General features: G+C 34.0%; 1 protein-coding gene across 1 annotated transcript; it reads right to left on the bottom strand.

Moving 5' to 3' along the window:
• Positions 1–2,796: 2,796 nt before the first annotated feature.
• Positions 2,797–6,704, bottom strand: LOC131601483 (transketolase, chloroplastic-like). Its single transcript, XM_058873314.1, has 7 exons — positions 6,131–6,704; positions 5,333–5,423; positions 5,074–5,179; positions 4,693–4,975; positions 4,407–4,555; positions 4,164–4,317; positions 2,797–3,997 (listed from the first exon to the last, which is right to left on the bottom strand). Exons 1-7 carry the CDS (start codon positions 6,608–6,610, stop codon positions 3,038–3,040), a joined length of 2,223 nt encoding a protein of 740 aa, XP_058729297.1. The 5' UTR covers positions 6,611–6,704; the 3' UTR covers positions 2,797–3,037.
• Between the last annotated feature and the right edge of the window lie 15,551 nt (positions 6,705–22,255).

Below are 22,255 nucleotides of genomic sequence, written 5' to 3' on the forward strand. Positions count from 1 at the left end.
TCAGAAGTTGTGAATGTTCTGATGATCAAAGAAATTCAAGTTCTGAAGCTGTCCTAAATGGAAGCAGGAATCAGAAGCTATGAGTGTTCTAGGGATCTAAAGAAATTCTAGTTCTGAAGCTGTCCAATGGAAGCAGAAGTCAGAAGCTATGAATTCTCTGAAGACAGAAGCTTATGTGATCGTCTCTACCGAAATAATCAGGGAAGTCTTTTATTAAAGTTCTTCGAGTATTTATTTCAGGGGGAGATTATTTATCTCAGGGGGAGATTGTTAATCTCAGGGGGAGACATATTCACATGCTTATGCTATAGCTGTGTAATTTGTCTTTTGCCGACTGCTCTTTCTGATCGCAAATTCATATCATTTATATATGTTTTTGTCATCATCAAAAAGGGGGAGATTGTTAGAACAAGATTTGTTCTGATCAATTATCTTAGTTTTGATGATAACAATAATATGAATTTTGCTTAAGATAATATGGTACTCTAATCCAATGCAATTTCCTTTTCAGGAAATATATAAAGAGTATGCATAATTCAGCGCTCAGAAGCTTTGTCTCAAAGGGTTCAGCATGCAACATCAGAACATGGTCTGGCAAGACATCGGAAGATGGTCGAAGCAGAATCAGAACATGGGTCTATGGAAGCATCAGAAGAACATGGGATCAGAAGCACTGAAGTTCTGATGGTATCACGCACAGAAGCACTTCAAGGTCAGAAGATCAGAAGATGCTTTGCACCAAGCTGTTTGACTCTGATGATATTCAAACGTTGTATTCACAAACATCAGATCAGAAGGAAGTACATGTGGCAGGCTACGCTGACTGACAAAAGGAACGTTAGAAGCTATTAAAGGCAACGTCAGTAGACACAGCGTGAACAAGGCTCGAGGTAGTTGACAAAAGCGTATAACATTAAATGCGATGCTGTACGGAACACGCAAAGCATTAAATGCACTCAACGGTCATCTTCTCCAACGCCTATAAATATGAAGTTCTGATGAGAAGCAAGGTTAACGATTCTGAACAAAACAACTCATATTAACTTGCTGAAACTCTGTTCTATTCAAAGCTCAGAATCTTCATCTTCATCAAAGCTCACTACATTGCTGTTGTAATATATTAGTGAGATTAAGCTTAAACGTTAAGAGAAATATCACAGTTTGTGATTATAGCTTTTAAGAAGCAATTGTAATACTCTTAGAATTGATTACATTAAGTTGTAAGTAACTAGAGTGATCGTGTGGATCAGAATACTCTAGGAAGTCTTAGAGGTTATCTAAGCAGGTTGTAACTAGAGTGATCGTGTGGATCAGAATACTCTAGAAAGTCTTAGAGGGTATCTAAGCAGTTGTTCCTGGAGTGATCAGTGTGTGATCAGAAGACTCTGGAAGACTTAGTTGCTGACTGAGTGGAGAACCATTGTAATCTGTGCGATTAGTGGATTAAATCCTCAGTTGAGGTAAATCATCTCTGCGGGGGTGGACTGGAGTAGTTTAGTTAACAACGAACCAGGATAAAAATAACTGTGCAATTTATTTTTATCGGTCAAGTTTTTAAAGCTACACTTATTCAAACCCCCCCCCCCCCCCTTTCTAAGTGTTTTTCTATCCTTCAAGTTGAAATTATATTCACTCGGATCCAGCTCACCTCTTTAAAATCCAGCTCACCTTTTAAAGTTTAAATGTCGTTGAGTCATCAAGATCCAGCTGATTAAAATCCACTCCATATAGTATTAGTCTCTTAAATTGGCATCCTTCAAGTATATTCTAAAAAACGGACTCTACTATTAGAAACTCTTTTGAATTATAGAATTTGAAAGCCGATGTCACTTAAATTTGGATTCTATAACCTGGACTCATGTTAGGGGAGTTTTGCATATTTTATATTTTATAATTTAAAACGTGTTAAACAATCTATTGGATTCTATTGTGCAATTTAGATTGCATTAACATTTTCTCTTGACTAAAATGCACATGAACTTGTATAAAATAGTGTGTTTAGTTCATTTGCAATTCACATTAGAGAAAAGATGAAAATGAACGCATCTTACTCATACCTAATCAAGATAAATTCTAACCTGGTTGTAGTTTATTACAACAAAAGATCTCCTTCCAATCAATGTCGTTGTTCCGTTGTCGGATCTGAAGGACCAACTAGAACAAATAAATTAGGGTCTTAACCATCACCATATAAGAAGGGTGTTCAGTGTTAAGTATCCCCTTTTGCTAGTCGATGGTGATGGATGTGTTAACATACAACTTCAAAATGACAATTATATGAGAATCATGTCCTAATATTTGTTCAGCGTAGTTCCTTAATGTCTTTCAACTTAGATGTTGCCATGATTAGATATGTTGTTGAATGTTATTTGTTCAACACTTATTTGTTTTAAGACATTTGATGAGATTGTGGTGTGTTTGGTTGGGTATGATGAAGAAGTAATTAATTTGTTCGGTCTATGATCTATTTTGTATTTAATTGATGTTTTAAATTGTTCAAAATTTTCGGTTGATGTTTGACTTGTAACATGTGAAATTTCGTAGTATGATTTAATAAAGTGCTTATGTTCAATGTATTTATTGATAGATTAAACAATTTTAAATTATAGAATCTGAACATTTCAAAAAACACACTTCATATTCTAAAATTTGTGGAGTATTTTTGTCAAAAGAAAAGATTTTTAAGGGGTTCCAGGGTGACAATTTCATGCAGTTGTATATATTGCAATTGCACATTGCCAACAAGTGAAACAGAATATTTATACAACTAGCATTACAGAACATTCATCTTCATCATTGAATTTAACAGTGTGGCAGCAATACCAAACTCAACTGATTAAAAAGTTTACAAGTTCATAAAATTTTATTAGTGTACTCTTCTTCACAATCCTAATCAAAGTAATCTATACTTTTTCTTATTCAACCAAACAACGCAATGCTATTGAAACTTCCTTTTTTGTGTAGATAAATCAACTCAACCAAAACCAGAAGAAAAAGATGAAACAGAAAGTTCTTAATTGAGCAAAAACTATGAATTCTAAATAAGCTCTTTTGCTGCAGCAATAACAGCCTCCTTAGTGATACCAAACTCTTTGTATATTCTTCCTGCAGGAGCACTAGCTCCGAAACGGTCGATCCCGATCGCTTTTCCTTTGCTTCCAACTATTTTCTCCCACCCGAATGTTGTTCCGGCTTCAATGCTAACTCGAGCCGTAACAGCTGCAGGGAGAACACTCTCCTTGTAAGCATCTGATTGCTCAGCGAAAAGTTCCCAAGAAACAAAGGAAACGACTCTGACCGTCTTTCCTTCTTTTCTTAGATCCTCACCAGCTTTGTAAGCAATTTCCAATTCGGATCCGGTTCCGATCAAAATGAGATCGGGTTTGTTTCCTGATGAGTTGTCAGAGACGATGTATCCACCTTTTTCGACTCCTTCGATGGAAGTTCCGGCAAGGTTAGGTAATTTTTGTCTAGAAAGGGCGAGAATAGATGGTCTCTTCCGGTTGAGCACGGCGACTCTGTATGCTCCAGCTGTTTCATTACCGTCAGCAGGACGAAGCATCAAGATATTTGGCATTGCCCGGAAACTTGCCAGGTGCTCTATAGGCTGATGGGTTGGGCCGTCTTCTCCGAGTCCTATTGAGTCATGAGTCATGACATAGATAACACCGGCTTCGGATAGAGCAGAAAGCCTTATGGCCCCGCGCATGTAGTCGGTGAAAACAAAGAAGGTTGCGCAATATGGAATCAGTCCAGGGCTGTGAAGAGCAATGCCATTGCAGATTGCTCCCATTCCGTGTTCTCTAACACCGAATCTAACGTTTCGCTCTGCTGGAGAATCACTTTGGAAGTTTCCAGATGCTTTCAGCAAGGTCATATTGGAAGAAGCAAGATCTGCACTGCCACCGAGCAGACCGGGAAGAACCTTCGCTAGGGCATTAAGGTTTTGCTGGGATAGATTTCGGGTCGCATCGGCTGGGATCTCTGGAGTGTATGTCTGAAATCAAATTGAAAGATCGTTCACTATCGTTATTTCATAAATAAATATTTTGAAGCATTTATAGACCAGATATGATATTAGTTAACATTAGATTCGTGATCGATATTGGAATTAACCAACACGTAAAGATTATGAACAACTTAAAAATTTGGAATTTACTTACCGGAAGTGCTTTCTCCCAACCAGCAGGTAAATCGCCAGTGATGATCGATTTCAGTACTTCAGCTTCCTCCTTGTACTTCTTTTCGTATTGAGCAAACTTGGCATTCCACTCAGATTCAATAGCAGCGCCCTCGGGAATGTGGCGACTCCAGTGTCTGCAGACAATAAGGCAATTCTTATTAAGTATCATATTTATCACATCAGTGGCGGAAAATGGAGAAATCAATAAATACATTGTCCATACTTTTTGACATCCTCGGGCACGTGGAAAGGCTCATGAGGCCATCCGAGATGGTTTCTTGTGGCATCAACTTCTTTGGCACCAAGTGCACTTCCATGCACACTGTAGGAGTTGGATTTATTCGGAGAACCATAACCAATGGTTGTCGTGAACTGTGAAATAGATGAACATCGGTAAATACCAACAGACAGCAACTATTTAAGTTGATAATCGCAAAACTTGTGACTCGAATTGATTTCCATATTCTATAGCTTTCATTTTCTAAACATATTAGCCATTTAAAACTAACCTTAATCAATGTGGGTCTGTCTGTGACAGCTTTTGCTTCCTTAATGGCAGCGCGAATTTCATCAAAACCGGTGTTTCCATTCTTAACCCAAATAACATGCCACCCGAGTGCTTCAAAACGCTTGTCAACACTCTCGGTGAATGCAATTTCCGTGTCACCATCGATAGAAATGTGATTGTCATCATAAAAGGCTATCAACTTCCCTAATCCCCAGTGTCCTGCAAGCGAGCAAGCTTCATTTGCGATTCCCTCCATTTGACAACCATCACCCAATATACAATACCTATAGAAAACAAGTACCATAAGCAAAGAGAAATATACAGATAAAGCCGTTAGAATAGATAAGATGAAAAGGAGAAACACGGGATTTAATCATCTTACGTGTAATGATCAATAATCTCATTGTCGGGCTTGTTAAATCTGGCAGCTAAGTGCTTCTCTGCAAGGGCTAAACCGACGGCATTGGCAATTCCCTGACCAAGGGGACCTGTAAAATTTTCAAGCAATAATCAAATAAACAAACAGACGCAGTCGCATCAGCAACAGCAACTACAACAACCAAATCAACTACATGAAATAAATGAAATCACAGTGTGTTATCATAAAATAAACAAAATACAAACTTCAAGTTATAACCAACCTGTTGTGACTTCAATTCCAGGTGTCTCGAAATTCTCAGGGTGGCCGGGGGTTCTGCTCCCCCATTGACGAAATTCCTTCAAATCCGCTTCCTATAAATCAAACCCAAACATAATAACAACATTTGAGTCTATAGTCAACAAGTCCAAAAGGCAAATAAACTATGAAGCACGGACACCCGAACCCGACACTGACGTGGCAACACCGGTAATAATTTTTTTTAAAAAAAAAAGAATAAATTAATGTAATCACAAGCGTCGGTCACCGACAGAGACACTAACACACTTATTTTCCAGAGTTAACGGTGCTACCGCGCAAATAAATACTTGCCAATTTCCCATTAAATTAAAGATGAAAAACAATGGAATCCTGAAAACACATTCTTTTCATATTCAACACACAATAGCCTTTTCCCTTAAAAATGAAAAGTTAAAAGCTCCACACACACTCAAAAACACTAATCTAACAAGCAACTAAATTAACCAAAAAGTGTTAAAAAAAGCTATTTGCTTCTATTTTTTCAACCCAAAAAAAAGCTAATATTGCAAAATTGTTTAAACAGCAATAAACAGAACTCAATAACTCAATACCCATTACTCACAAGTCACAATCACAACAACAAAACAAAAATCACTTTTTTCAAAATTAAGATAGTTACAAGATCTATATACAAACAAGCACACCAAATCACAACATACATACCCATTCAACCAAAACAACAAAATTCTCAAACCCATATAAAAAAATGCAAACTTTGAAAAAAATCGACCCGACCCGGATAGTTTTTTTGTTGGGTTACCTGAACACTGTCGTATCCAGCAAGATGAAGCAAAGCGTACTGAAGCATACACCCATGGCCAGCAGACAAAACAAACCGATCACGGTTAAACCAAAACGGGTTCTTGGGGTTATACCTCATAACCTCATCGTAAAGCACATGACCCATCGGAGCACAGCCCATGGGCAAACCCGGGTGACCCGAATTCGCCTTCTCGACAGAATCAACCGCGAGGAACCGGATCGTGTTGACTGATTTCTCAACGAGGGATGATTCATCGGCTGGGGTGTCGGTGGTGAGGGTTGAAGAGGTAGAGGCTTTGATGATGGTGCGGCGGAGGTGGGTTTGGGATTGGGATTGAGAGAGGGAGAGGAGGCGGGTGGGGGTTGGTGATCGGGTGAGGGAGATGGTGGAAGGGAGAGAAGAGAGACGGGTGGTGGTGGGAGGGGTTGTGAGATGGGGGGTGGTGAGAGAAAGGGAGGAAGTGGAAGAAGAAGCCATGATTGTTGTTGGTGGAAGAGAGAGAAAGAAGAGAGAGAGAAATGATGAATGTGAAATTTGATGAATTCATTTTGGTTTTGTAGAGAGAGAGAGAAGAAGGAGGTTGTTGAGGTTGTCGCCCGTTGAGGACTGGTGCAGTGTACACAGGGAGAGAGAAAGGAAAATAATAATTTTTTTATTTTTGGAAAATACTAAAAAATAAATTTGTTATTTTTTAAATATTCTAAATTGGATTATTTCACTTTTGTTTTTTTGTTTTTTTTGTTTTTTGTTTTTTTTTGTTTTTTGTTTTTTTTTGTTTTATGCGTATAATAAAGTAGTGGTTGGGGGTGAAAATAGAAATGGAGAGAAAGGGACTTTTTGTTAGAAAATATATGAATTGAGGATCAAAATAAAGTATTACTACTAGTATCCGGTTGTAACGTAATTCGGGGGTGTTTATGGACAACCGTTTGTTGTCCAAAAATAGACATGACAAAGAAGCAGACCAACTAATTGAACATGGGTTTTTGGTATTTTGAATATGTATTTTGAGTTAAGATTCTCTTCATTTTTTGAAAAAATGAGAACGCAATTATTAAAGTATTAATGTATAAATATATACATTCTTAAAAGAGTTTAAGTTATATGCACTCCCAGTGTAAAATTATTTTACACTGTCATCCAATAGAAAACTAACAAAGTGACTTGTCATTAAAAGAACTTTTAATTTAAAGTGTGATTTATTCTGATACAAGATTGTGATTGGTTGACAGTGTAAAATAATTTTACACTTTCAGTGTATGAACCTTTTTCTCTTCTTAAAATGTGTGACATATAATTTATGTATTTTGACTTGTATTTATTGAAAACATTGGCACTAGTATTCTCCATTTCTTTTGAGAAATGGGAGGATCTCAACCCATGTATTTTGGGACCTACCAAAAATACATATAATTTATTTATTTTTGAGATATTTAAAATTTATAATTGTATTTATTTTGGAAATGTATTTTTTAGAATAAATTTATTTTTAAAATTGGGGTGTGTTTAAAAAAAATGAATTAAATTTGTATAAGGTGTGTCTGGAGATACATTTCTGAAATCTGTGAGATATTTTTGAATTCATAGGGTGTTTTTCCATTCTATAAGATACATTAAGAGATATCTTTCCGCTCTCGCTTCCAAATTTAATGAGAGAAAATAATTAATTTTGCCCCATCCCCAACGTATAAGAGGTTCTCCGCCCCTCCTTGCCTCCATCCATTTAAATTATTGTTTTTTAAAAAATATTTTTTATAGCAACAAAAATCAATAATTAAATTAAATACTTTATCAATTTAAAAATAATCATAATATTTAATTATTTTTATTTAATCTTTATTTTTAAAAATAATTTTAATAAATTTAATATTTTTAGATTAAAAAAAAAGAAATTAGTAATAAAATTATTAAAAGTGAGAACATTAAATTAAATTTAACAGGCGAGGCGGGGTGGATGCAACGCGGGTACTAGCATCTCCCGCTCCCATTCTCGTAATTATAAAATAAATTTTTTCTACCCTTGCCGCCAACTAAATAGAATTTTTTCTGTAAGTTCCAGGGCGGGGTGGCCGGGTCCAAATTTACTTGTCCGATATACTCAAAAAATTTCTTGCACCATCCTAGTTTTCCACATGTCTCATCTTTATATTTTAATTTAGGATACAATCACCATATTTAAATTTTTAAATCTTAATTAAATTATTATTTTTTTTCTTTTAATATACAATTAGTTTCCATTTTTCTTCTTTCAAATGAATCTCAACCAGCAGAATTTTTATTTAAATTATTATAATCATTTACAAGTTCAATTGATGATTCAAAATCTTCCATCTTTTATGTCTTCACGGCCATTATTTGTCGGTGATGGCTCTTGTTAAGAAATGTGGTTGGCCCTAACTCATCCCTACAAAACCGACTTGTAGGGTGAGAATTGTCCCCACTTATAAGGACATGTTCATGTCATATATTGTCCGATATGGGACTCCTAACACACCCCCTCACGCTCATGAATAGACAACTGGAGCGTGGAAATAAATGGTGGGTGGCCCGATAGCGGAAACCATAGAAGGTGGCCCACCGGATCTTAAACGAGGCTCTTGATACCATGCTAAGAAATGTGGTTGGGCCTAACTCATCCCTACAAAATCGGCTTGTAGGGTGAGGTTTGCCCCACTTATAAGGACATGTTCATGCCATATATTGTCCGATGTGTTAAGAAGTGTGGTTAGACCTAACTCAACCCTACAAAACCGGCTTGTAGGGTGAGGATTGCCCCCACTTATAAGGACATGTTCAGGCCATATATTGTCCGATGTGGGACTCTTAACACACTCCCTCACGCACAGGACTAGACAACTGAAGCGTGGAAATAAACGGTGGGTGGCCCGATAGCGAAAATGATAGAAGGTGGCCCACCGGATCTTAAACGAGGCTCTGATATCATGTTAAGAAGTGTGATTGAGCCTAACTCATCCCTACAAAACCAGCTTGTAGGGTGAGGATTGCCCCCACTTATAAGGATATGTTTATGCCATATATTGTCTGATGTGGAACTCTTAACAGCTCTCAATATTTTCAACCTTTTATATTTCAATTTCCACTATTGCATACCGTTATTACTTTTCAGTATCTTTGACATTTTAAGTTTTAACAAATCACTAGTCGATATAGGCATCCAATGGGTTTCACCAACATTAGGGAGTCTCTTAACACAAATCGAAATTATTTATTGTGTTCACTCTTGATTCTCAAGTGCCAAAATTCTCCGCTTAAGTTGGTCTAAAAAATATCTCTCACAGAAGAAGGAGAATGTTCGACCCCGAAAAATGCATTTTAGCTACAAAAATTAAGAAGATAAATTGTTTACTCAAACATGGTTCATTTCTTAAGATCTAATCGTGTGAGTTTACCAAAAAGTAAAAGATTTTTAGGATAGAGTCAAAGATGGTTATGACACATTTATCGCTTATAACTTATAGAGAGAATGGTCGACCCTCAAATTTATATGACATTTATGGAAGAAAAAACATTTTCAATGATTTTGCGACAATTATAAATTGGTTGTTGCAAACATGAAAAATGAATGTATAGTAGTAACATCATGAATGATGCACATAAGTTTTATCAACAGTTACATTAACAATGTCTTACGGAACACACATATCAATTATTGAGATGTAGACTTAAATGGAAGGAGCAAACAAGGAACAACTCTTCAAAGAAATAAAAAACACCAACCACTAAGACATAATCACGAACCTTAGTCCATAAAATTTGGGAATTTCTCTATAGACCTCCCAACCTTCTAGTCCACCTCTGGTGAAAAACCCAAACTACCCCTGACTTCGGAAGTTCATTTCCGAAATGCAAGAAAAAGGCATTTTCGGAGATGCATCTCCGAAAGCGTCTTTTTTTTTTGAAAAAATTGTCTTATTTCGGAAGTTCATTTCCGAAAACATCATTTCGGAAGTGCACTTCCGAAATACTGCGATTTCTGCAGATTTATCAAAACACTCCCCCTCCCCCAATCATTTACCCTAAATCAAAACAAAAAGTGGCAAAGACGAAAATTTGTGCAAACAGAATTCCAAGGCTGCATCAAGGCTCCAATCACACTGCTAAACAACATTCAAAAGCCCTCAATCCTAACACTTTGTAAGTTTTGAAATTTTTAGATTCATTATTCAAATGCATGTTATTTAGGGTTTTAATTGCATAAATGATATATGGTTAGGTTGTTAGTAGTATTTAGGTTGTTTAGAAGCATTTTGATTTGGTTTGAAGTTTGGTTTAGGGGTCTGCCATGGAAGTTGCAGAAAACTCCATCGCATGGGTGTTTCGGAAGTTCATTTCCGAAAACACCTCCATCCCAGTTTTCGGAAATGAACTTCCGAAATGTATCAGAAGTTCAAATTTTTTTGTTTTTTATTTTGTCTCGCATATTAATCGATTTCAATTGTTTACAGGAACATGTCAGACAACCAACCAGCACGCATCAGACAGGGAAGGGAGACCAAGATTGCGTCGGCTAGAGAGGGTAGGGAGTGTCTGTTTTAATTTGCAAGTACTTTATTTTTAACGCCTTTGTTTATTGTGCCTGTTTCTTTGAAGTTTGTGTGCATGCGTTCTGACTTCTTTGACGGCGTGTCGCTGGTTTTCAACGTCTTTGTTCTTTAATGACTTGTCTATTTCTCAAGCGTTTTTGTCCCCTTTCTTCTTTTATAAAAGGAGGTCTCATGGACCTTTCTTTCTTCATTTTTACGCAGGAATGGGTGGCGCTAAGGGAAGAAAGGGTTCTTCAAAGAAGGAGGTGAAGGAGGTGAAGGAGGTGAAGGAGAAGAAGAAGGTTTTGACTGGTTCTGCTTCTCGTCCCCTGGGGGTCCATGGCTCGGAAGTGCAGGCTCAGTCTTCAGGCGTGATCAACGCTGATGGTTCTGAGACTGAGTGGGATGAGGATTGGTATAATTATCTTCATTCGGAGGAGTTCGCTCGTCGGGAAGAATAACGTGTTTTTGTTTTGTTTGATGTGTATTTTGTAACGCTCGTCGGGCAGAATAACGTGTCTTTGTTTTGTTTTGTTTTGATTTCGGATTGTATCTTTCGCACAGTGTTTTTGGATTGGATTTATCATCTTAGTATTTTCAGTTTATCTGTTGCTTATTTTTATTTGGCGTTTGCGTTTAATTAAAATGCGAGACAGTTTAAGAAAAAACATAAAAAAAACACAGTTTCTGCATAATTCGGAAGTTCATTTCCGAATTCACCCCCATGAGGTGTTTTCGGAAGTTCATCTCCGAAGACACCCCCCATGAGGTGTTTTCGGAGATGCACTTCCGAATTGTGGAATTTTTTTTAAAAAAAAAGCGCTTCGGAAGTTCACTTCCGAAGCAGAGGTATTTTGAGATTTTCGCTGGGGATGACCCCCATAGGGAGGTGGCTAAAGAAATTTTCTAAAATTTTAATCTTTATACTATAATTATTTAAATTTAGTTTCCCCAATTTTTAAATATTGCAATTTTAGCCTATTATTTAATTATGATGCAATAAGTTAATGTATCAATTAACTTATCATTAAAAAAATTCTCAATATGCTTATCCTAGCCACCTCAATCTCATAAAATACTCCTCAATCCATTAAATACTTAATAAATTTTAATATTCATTGGTTTAAATCTTTTATAAAATTTAATATACATTATAAAATTTATTTTCTTTTGAACATTTCTAATTTATAATTAAAAATGATAAAACTTATTATTTTTAAAATATTTAGTATTGTATTATTTGACTTTTGTTTTGTTGTTTTATGCATAAAGTAGGTGTTAGAGCGAAAAGTAGAAATGGAGAGAAATGAAATTTTTATTACAGAAAATGAATTGAGCATGGAAATAAAATATTATGAAGTTATAATTGGGTAGTGTTTAGGGGTCTGTGTGTCTTTGAATTGGAGGGAGACAAAATTGAATTTGACATAAGAGTTTAATAAAATTGATTTTAACATAAATGAGTTTAGTAGAATGGATTCATACTTGGATAGATTTATGTAAAAGTGAGTGGAATAATAAATTTCAATATAAAAATTATGTTTAAACTTACTCCCTTAATTGTGTTGATTTCAATGATAAAACGAGTCTCATTTACTAAAATAACCTTATTAATAATAGGTAGTGGAGTACTTAAATGAATTATGATATAATAAATAGGGGTAAGTTAATGGAAATAAATAATAAATATCACATTGATATTCTAAATGGACAAATAATTTGAGACAAATAAAAATAGGAAAGACAACACCTATGGTGAGACGAATGAAGTATAAGTTACAAATTCTATCTTCAAGTAGAGGCAAAATCAATTCTATTTTAGAATAACCAAACACTTCAAAATCACTTCATAATCAACTTTACACCTCCAATATTAGTTGTGACTCTTCCAAAATCCGAATCAAACGCGCTATCTATTTTGTTGTTCAAAAGTTTACTCCCTTCGTCTAACTTTTCCATCTCAATCAATTTTTCTCCATGTCATGTCTCTGGATTTAATTTTGTTTTTTTAGTTTTATATGATGCAATAAACATATAAAATATGTTTAATCTTGATTAAAAAAATTAAATTTTAATATTTTAAAAATATAATATTATCATATACTTGCACACAAATATTTCAAAATTATTAGAATTTTTGCACACGGATTCAATCTATATACTTGGAGAATTCTTGTATTTAACCATGTCAGATTTTAATTTTATAGTTTATAAACTAGTCAGAGACCCGTGCTGTCGCACGGGTGCATTATTTATGGTGTAGTATTTTTTAAATGAAAGGAAAAATGTGAAGTAAAAAAGTTTGACCAAATTGTATATATAAAATGGAAATTAACCATTAGAAAAAAATTTATTAATAAGGTTTTCATAGTCAATTTCACAATGCTTTGCAATTCCAACAACATATATTTTGAGGATGGGTAATTTAATTAGAAAATTTCTTCACCCACCTCCTAACCTTCCAGCCCACCCCTGGTGAATTTACAACACTACCCCTTGTTTCAGAAGTTCATTTCCGAAAAGGTACTTTTTTTTGAAAAAAAGGTGTTTTCGCAAATGTATCTCCGAAAACGTGTTTTTTTTAATATAAAATATTGATTTCGGAGATGCATCTCCGAAATAAAGTTACGTTTTTAGAAAATGTGGTGTTTCGGAAGTTTATCTCCGAACGCACCCCCCCTTTGAGGAATTCGGAAATGAACTTCCGAATTTATGTCTGGACAGAAGAAAAATGGAAAACAACAACGATTCGCTTTATTTAATCGGGTGAAGATTACAACAACGATTCGCTTTATTTAATCGGGTGAAGATTACAACGATAATATTACTGAAAATTAAAGTTACATATTGTTGAACACGGGTAGGTGGGGATGAGTCAACATTTTGATTACGTCGTCCGCCGATCTTTGAAGTTTCGCGTCCAACTCGATCGGGCCTTTCGAAGAAAATCGGTCGAACGTTGTCCACAAAACCGCTAAATCTTCGTCGTTCTTGATCTCAAAAGGTGTGAACTTAATGCCTCCCTCGTCGTTAAGCGATGGCGAGCGGTACTCAAGCTTGACAACCTTTCGATTCTCGGGATAGCGCAAAAGCGTGTTGAGCGACGGTATCAACTCCGCAAACGGCGTGTCGCGCGAGAAGCGAAATTGGAACGGCATCGGGTAGTCGGTTTCAAAGTAGACGAATGCTAGGTGGGGGTAGGTTTGTGTCATTTGTGTTTTGTGGTGTGAAAAGGATGAAGAAGAGTGTGTGGTATTTATAGACTTATTGGAGCATTGATGGCCCAACAAATCTTATCCTGCATCAGGGGACATTTCGGAAATGAACTTCCGAAAATAGGCTCCAGACATGTATATTTCGGAAGTTCATTTCCGAGTTATGCAGAAACAGAGGCAAATTTAAAATTTTGTGCATTGCATTCAGTTTTGTGTTACCAATACCAAAAGCATTCAAAATAGGCATAAATTACACAAAGATGACATAAAACATACTTATATTATATATGTATTGAATCGGTCCGATTTTACATGATAAACAACAATACATACAAAAAATGATCGTTACAAACAAAAACGATCCGGAACGAACTAAAATTCACCGAACCAATCGGTGGATCCTAAGTCCAAAATAGGCACGTTCTTCGACCGCTCTCTATTTTGCTCGATCGGTGACAATGACGTTTGGCATAACCTCTTGATCAACTAACAAAGACTTGCAAATTCCCAAGGCCCACGTAAAGTTGTCTTCTTTTTCACACTCCAAAAAAGCAAACCCCACCGAATAAGTCTTGTCCGTCGAGGTCACACCGACGATCTCTAGAAGAGGAAGCCTATATTTGTTTGTCTTGTACGTCGAATCCATGACTAGAACGGTTGGAAATGTGTTGAATAATTTGATACTTTCGGGATGAGTCCAAAAAATTTCACGCACCGTAACTTTATCCTCGGAGGTTCGGAAGCTTGAAACATATTTGTTATCGTCTAGTAGTTTCAAAAGTTGTTGCATTTCCGACCGAGGGCCCATATTCAATACTTTGAGATTGTGCCGTTCATTGTAAACTTGCTTGATATTTGAAACGCTATCCGGATTCTTACGCTTCAAATCGGCAAGTATGTTGCGAGGCGCCACTTTGACTATCGTTAGGTCCGATATCACATTCCTCTCTTCGCGGGACAAACGACACGCCATTGGATGCCCGTGTAACTTGACATCCAAGGCATGATTATGAATTCCACAAATTACGGTTAACCGCCACAAATCATCAACCCTCCGAGTAGCACGCAACTTAAACGGACACCCGCACTTCCTCGATCCCGTGTCCTCGTGTTTTAGCACCCGATTTGATTGTACATAACTACCAGCCCGTTCGCAATTCAAAACAACGAAAGCTTTCCGCCTACTATTTCCGTTGTCCGACCTTAAAATAACAATTCCAAATCCATGTTTGTGAGCTTCCTTCCGAACCCAATCAATCAATTGTTCGCGACTACCGAAGCTCCGATCATTTGTAAAATGTTGCCGAACATCGACCGCATCGATCATAGGAGTAACGTCAATAACCGGATCGTTATTAACGTTGACAATTTCCGGAACTATGCCTCCATCGTCTTGCACAATGTTGTCCGGATGCACCATACCTAACAAATGAAAAAATTATCAAAAGTTGGCCAAAACTGTTTTTTTTACTGCCAGGCCTATTTTCGGAAGTTCATTTCCGAAATATGTTAGGTAATATATTTCGGAAATGAACTTCCGAACCATATCAGTTTTCAGCATAAATTTGTTGAATCAATGTAATGAAATAGGGGATGAAATGAGTGATGTTTACCTGAAATTGATGCTTTCTATGCTCCCTTTAACGTGATCAACGGTTTGAAACTTGATTTTAGGGCGAAAAATGGATGGAGATTGATTGGGTTTTAGAGAGGGGTTTGAGAAGTTTTGGAGAAAAATGATGAAATAGTGAAGGAGGGAAATTTGTATATGCAGCAACAGTTTCGGAAATGAACTTACGAAAATATGCACGGATTTTGAATTTTTTTGACTTCGGAAATGAACTTCCGAATTGTGGAAATTTTTAAAAAAAAAAAGCGCTTCGGAAATTCATTTCCGAAGCAGGGGTAATTTGGGATTTTCGCTGGGGGTGACCCCCATAGGGAGGTGGCTAAAGAAATTTTCTTTAATTATGATATTGTGTAAATAACTAAAAAAATATGTAGTAATTTAGAATCTTCAAATAATAATCATGAAATAAAAAAAATTTGTTAATGTGATAACACATGAATGAGTCTTAATGTAATATCACTTAGATAGTATCAAATACAAATGTAAAATTTTAGATATAAATGCAAAATTTGAAATGATTTACTTAATTTGAAATGATTTACTTAATTTAAAATGAACAGTAATCATGTAGATTTAATTATATTAAATAATCTTACACAAAGAAGAAAAAAATATAATTATTAGATGGAGAAAAAATTAATATTTAAAAATAAAGATTTTGTCTCTTGAATTAAAATAATGATTGATTAAACTAAAATAAATATTGTCTTGTTAGTGACCCGTGAGATAAATACATTTTTCATGTTATTAAAATAAAAAAAATACATTATACAAATAAATCTAAAATGAAATACTTAATTATTAGATAATTATACAAAGAAAAAAATTGATCCATGAGACGGAAAGAGAATAAAAAGAATTTTAACATTTGAAAAAAATAAATAAAATATGTATTATGTTGATAGTGACCCGTAAACTACAACATAATATCATGTAAATTTATTTAATATTATATCAAATATATTTAAAAACATGTAAATATAAAATGAATGATTCAATTATAAATGAATAATAATCATAAATATGCAACTATATTATATTTTCAATTGAAATTGTACTTTATAAAGAGAAAGAGAATGATGTAGTGTATTATGTTTTTAAAATTAAAAAAATATATTATACAAATAAATTTAAAATGAATTACTTAATTATTAAATAATTAAGAAAATAAAAAAAATTGAACCATGAGACGGAAAAAGAATAAAAAGAATTTTAACATTTGAATAAATAAATAAAATATGTATTATATTGATAGTGACCCGTAAACTATAGTCTAATATCATGTAAATTTATTTAATACTTTATAAAATATATTTAAAAACATGTAAATTTAAAATGAATGATTCAATTATAAATAAATAATAATCATAAATATGCAACTATATTATATTTTCAATTGAAATTGTACTTTATAAGGAGAGAGAAAATGAGATAGTGTATTATATTGTAAAAAGTTGGTGGACCAATGAGAGTGGAACACTTGGTACAAAAGATAAAAAGGTGAAGGGTTATTTTGTTAGTTATCAAAATGTCCATTTTGTAGTCTAAATTATTTTAGAGGAAAGGGCAATTTAGGGAGTCTGGTCAATCTCTTAATATATGTTAGAAAGAATTAGGGAGTCTGGTCAATCTCTTGATATATGTTAGAAAGAAAGAAAGAACTTAGATTAGATAGATTAGATTAGAAGTAGAAGTAGAAGTAGATAGAATAGAATAGTAGATTTATACATTTTATAAAATAGAACCATTTGATAACTATTTTATTTTCTTTACAAATTTATAATTTATTTTAATTAACATTTAGAAAGTTATTCTTATATTTTTATTATTAAATTTTATTCTTTTATTTTCTTTTAATATACAATCATTTTTTTCAAATGATTTTCAACTCAGTGAAACATTTATTAAAGTTATTACAACTATTTCCAAGCCCTATTTGTGATGATTCTCATAATCTTCAATATTTTATGTCTCTACGATTACCACTATTTACCAGTGAGGTTCTTTCTCAATATTTTCAACTACTTATGTTTCAGTCACCACCATTGCATATTGTTATTGGTTTTCAATGTTTCCAACTCTTTATGTTTCAATTACCCCATTGCATATCGTTGTTGGTTTTTAATGTCTTTGACCTTTTAAGTTCTAATCGTCATCACCACCAACCAACATCACTAGCTATATAGACATCAAATGGATTTTTGTAACTTTCTGATTTTTATTAATATTTTTATTAATTATATTAGTAATTATATTATTTAGTGTTTTTAATAATTATTTGTTTAATTTAGTCACTTATGATGTTTATTGAAATTTTCGCGTTTTGGGACGATGTAGTCGGTATTAGTTCGGGATAGCGGATCAATATTTAATCGAAAATTTTAATATTTTTAGTATTAGAATTATTAATGAGTTAATATTTATCGTTTTGGAAATTTTCCGAGTAATTAAGATTAGACCGGAAATATGAGACATTGAGTTATTGGAGGATTTTATCCGTATTTATTTTATTATATTATTTTATTTTACTTGGTGTGTTAAATAATTATTTAATTGTTATGAGATATAATAATTAATTTAATTAATTAATTTTGTGTATAATTGTGTTTATTTGGTTTAATGGGTTAATTGAGTTATTAGAGATTATATCTAATTGGGTCTATTTATTAGAAAATAGAAGTAATTGGGTGTTATTTCCTTAAGCCCATTAAGACATAATATAGTAAGGGTTTAGAGAGGGTTAGAGACACCATAACATTTGTTCATTTCAAGAGAAGAGAAGAGAGGAAAGGAGGAGAAGAGGAGCAAAAGAGGAATGAAGAGAAAAGCTAGGTTTGAAGAAATTGAAGAGGTAAGGGGGAGAATCCTTATTATTATGGGCTAGTATAATTGGATCAATGGGTAAAAATATGTTTAGGTTGAAACCTCTAATTTTTATGATTTTGACATTGTTAGGTTTTGATGAGCAATCTTTAAATATGATAAGTAATGGTGTTATGATGTTTATAATTGAAAATACATGTTAGAAATTATTGACATGCTTTATATGTCTTACAATATAATGTTTTTCTTTAGATTTGTGTTCAATCTCAATGTTGTGTTCAAATACTGATTCGTATTTTATTCGCATAGTAGCGTTTCTGTGAAATATAGGTATGAAATATATATATATATATATATATATATATATATATATATATATATATATATATATATATATATATATATATATATATATATAGTTAAAGAACTAAAAGTCTAAAATCTAAGGGGATAGTGATACCACATGCGTTTTCAATTTGAACTTTGTACTGTCTGCAATTTGGATTATACCCATTTTTTTCATCAAAATATATTAATAGTTTACAAAGAGATACAGGCTTTGAAAAGAGACGTATACTGTAGCTTTATGTTTTTCAATTCACTTGAAACATCATGGTTTCAATTAGTAATATATACATTTCATGATAATAATAAAAATAAATATTACTAGTATAATATTTTTAGGTGTTTTGAGTTAGAGATGAATATTTAAATTAGTTGGCTAATTTAAATTATTTTCAATAGAATTGTTAGAGTAGTCAATAGAGTTATCTGAGTTACTTTTGAGTTGTTTCTCTTATAATTTGGGACAGAGGGAGTATAGTTGATATTAATTGGTTAAACTAATAATTGAATTAATTGCGATGAGTCTATTTAATCAGATTATGTTGGACTTGGATAACTTATTCGGTTTATCGGTAAATTACGGTATTTTGTGAATTTGTCCGTAATTGTGTTTTTGACTCGAATATTTATGTTGAGAATAATATATTATTATGACAATTATGTTGTTTTGATGAGGTGTATATTCATATATATGTGGTAAATGTGAATTGACATGAGATAGTATGGATACTAGTGTTAATTGGATTTTGTGAATCGTAATTGATTAATTGGCCTTTTATATGTGAATGATATGTATGTGTTGTGAATGTTGTGTACAATTGGTGGATAATTTATCGAGTTGAATTATTGTGATATGCGGAATGTTAAGATGGTAGAGATGATCTTAATTGCATAATTGGTTGGTAATTGTACATTCATTCATGGCATAGTCGGCTTTATTGTGGAAGTGGTGAATCTGTGGGTTCACATGGTATTAGACGGTGATCCTTGAATGGAAATAGACGTAGATTACGTTGATTCTTAATTGGAAACATGCGTAGTGGCTTTGATCTTGTCCGGATCGGAAGCGGCTTGGATTCTAGAGTGAATTCGGAAAGCGGTAAAATATATGTTTACATTTGGTGGCTTCGATCTAGTCCGGATCTGAAGCGTGGCTAGATTCTATATGAATCGGAAGCGGTGGAACTTTTGGTCCACATCGGGTACCACATGCATTGAGTCACATGTTTTGCATTGAGTCACATTAAGGTTATGTGATGTTTGAATATATGCGTTTATGTGATTGTTATGAGTACATGAGATGTGATAATTGGATTTGGTGGTGTTTGGACACATGACTTGGTAAAATATATGATTATGTGATAATTATAGTTATGTGTATTATTTGGGAATATAGTATTGGAATTTAATATTATACTCCTTGAGTTTTGATGTATGCTTGTAACATGTGAAATAAATGTTGGTTAGTATTATTTACATGGTTATATAAGTGTGATGAATTCCTATAACTGTTGATTGAATCATTGTATCTTATTATACTTTCTTCATAATGATTCGTATTCTCATCCTTCTGTTTTAATGTTGCCCTTGTTTGGCGACATGTAGGTTCTGGCGGTTAGTAGTTCGTACGAGATTTAGTCGGAGAGCTTCCGAGTTTGTTTGATGATTAAGTAGCGAGTCAATGCTCTGGTCATGTAACACTGGGTAGACTAGGCGTGTTGAACTCATGTTTCTATTTGGTTATGTATTATGTTACAACTTGTGAACCTGTTTATTTGGCTACTTGTCGTTTGAGAGGCTTTAAGCCAAATATTCTGATTATGGTTTATTTTATATTGAGAGTGTTATTGAGTTATGATCATGGTATGGGACATGAATCATTTAATGGAATACATGAGTATTTTAGTATTTTCCGCTGTAAATGCATATTCTGGATGAATTATGATTAAATGTTAGGTGTTATCTGAAATGACCAGGTGTGTTGTGTATTGTGGATAAATGTTGTCGGTTTTTAAAAGCTTTTAGTTTTTGAAAACGTCGATGTGACGCCCTTTTGAATTATATGCATGCTTATTCTCTGATATTATGTTAATTGTTTTGGGGTATAAAAGGGGTGTTACAGATTCCACCAATATTACAGATTTCTTAACACTAAATCAAATTCATCAATTGAGTCCACTCTTGATTCTTAAGTGCCAGAGTTCTCCGCTTATGTTGGTCTAGAAAATATCTCTCATTGAATAAAGAGAATGTTCGCCCTAAAAGAATTGCATTTTAGGTTCTTAGATTAAGAAGTTAAATTGGTTATTGAAGCATGGATCATTTTCAAAAATCTAGTCGTGTGCGTTTACGAAAAAGCAAAATGTTTGTGGTATAATCGAAGATGGTTATGACATTTATCGCGACACTAATAAAGAGAGAGTGGTTGATCCTGAAATTGCGATGGCTTTTGTTGAAAAACACTGTTAATGATTTTGCGATAACTATAAATTGGTTGTTGCAAACAAGAAAAATGAATGTTTGAGACTAACGTCATGGATGATGCACATAAGTTTTTTGTACAATTACACAACAACATTTCAAATTTGAGTACCCGCAATGGTTGTTGAAGGACAAACCTAATGGAAGGGACTAGCAATGAGCAATTCTTCACCTTGGAGTCTTTCTTTATGAACAACACACCTTATGAGTGACACGTCGACATTTTGAACTGGGATTTAATATTTTATAACATATGTCTACGTTTTGAAAACCCTGGCCAAAGCATGTATGTGGCCACAGTTTCTGAGCTGTGGAAAAATTTAGTGTGGCCGTAGGCCAAAAATATTGTAGTGGTCACAATGTCACATACTCACCAAAAACATTAAGATAATAGGTGCGTGTGTGTGTTTTCTCACTTATTATTGCTCAAGTCCCCCCTTTTCTAATCAATGTGGGACTTTCCCACAATTTATTTCTCAACATTTTTAACTCACACTTATTATTCTCAACTGAAACACAAAATGTTAAAACAACTAAAAACTTATTTAGTCCATATAATAAGATATAAAATATAATAAGTTAATTATAACTATTTTTATATATTCTTATTTTAAATTTGAGCCAGCAAGATATAAACAAGAATATAAATAATTGATTTATCTCTATAAAATATAAAAATCAAAATTAATAATTAGTTCACTAAAATTAAACTATTTCCTTCTAAAGCAAAACGGCGCTCTGCTAGGGTTTAGATGACCAAAGCAAAACGGCGCGTTGGCCGGCCAAAATCAACGGCGACGGCGCCCCTCAGCTCAGTGAAAAAACCAACAGCTACACCAGCTCTGAAGGAACATACTGAACCATCCGTGGAAGATGTATCGAAGACTGAAGCACCATCGAAACCGGAAACGATTAAAACACCAGAGAAGATAGCGCAAAATGGGATACCTTGGGTTGAGATTCTCCAAGGGAATCGGAACCTAAATAGAGGAATGGCAGTTGAATATGTGGCTCCACAAATCATTGACGGCCAGGAGAAGATAATCATCGAAGATAGTGATGTGACGGCGGAGCTGAACTATTG

The sequence above is a fragment of the Vicia villosa genome, linkage group LG5 (assembly GCF_029867415.1).
Source record: "Vicia villosa cultivar HV-30 ecotype Madison, WI linkage group LG5, Vvil1.0, whole genome shotgun sequence".
Lineage (NCBI taxonomy): Eukaryota > Viridiplantae > Streptophyta > Magnoliopsida > Fabales > Fabaceae > Vicia > Vicia villosa.

Excerpts from the sequence above, each read along its gene's own strand:
- LOC131601483 (XM_058873314.1), bottom strand. The coding sequence starts at position 6,610 with ATGGCTTCTTCTTCCACTTCCTCCCTTTCTCTCACCACCCCCCATCTC. Across the intron at positions 4,556-4,692 it reads ACAGACCCACATTGATTAAG|TTCACGACAACCATTGGTTA; the intron begins GTTAGTTTTAAA and ends TCTATTTCACAG. Across the intron at positions 3,998-4,163 it reads GTTGGGAGAAAGCACTTCCG|ACATACACTCCAGAGATCCC; the intron begins GTAAGTAAATTC and ends ATTTGATTTCAG.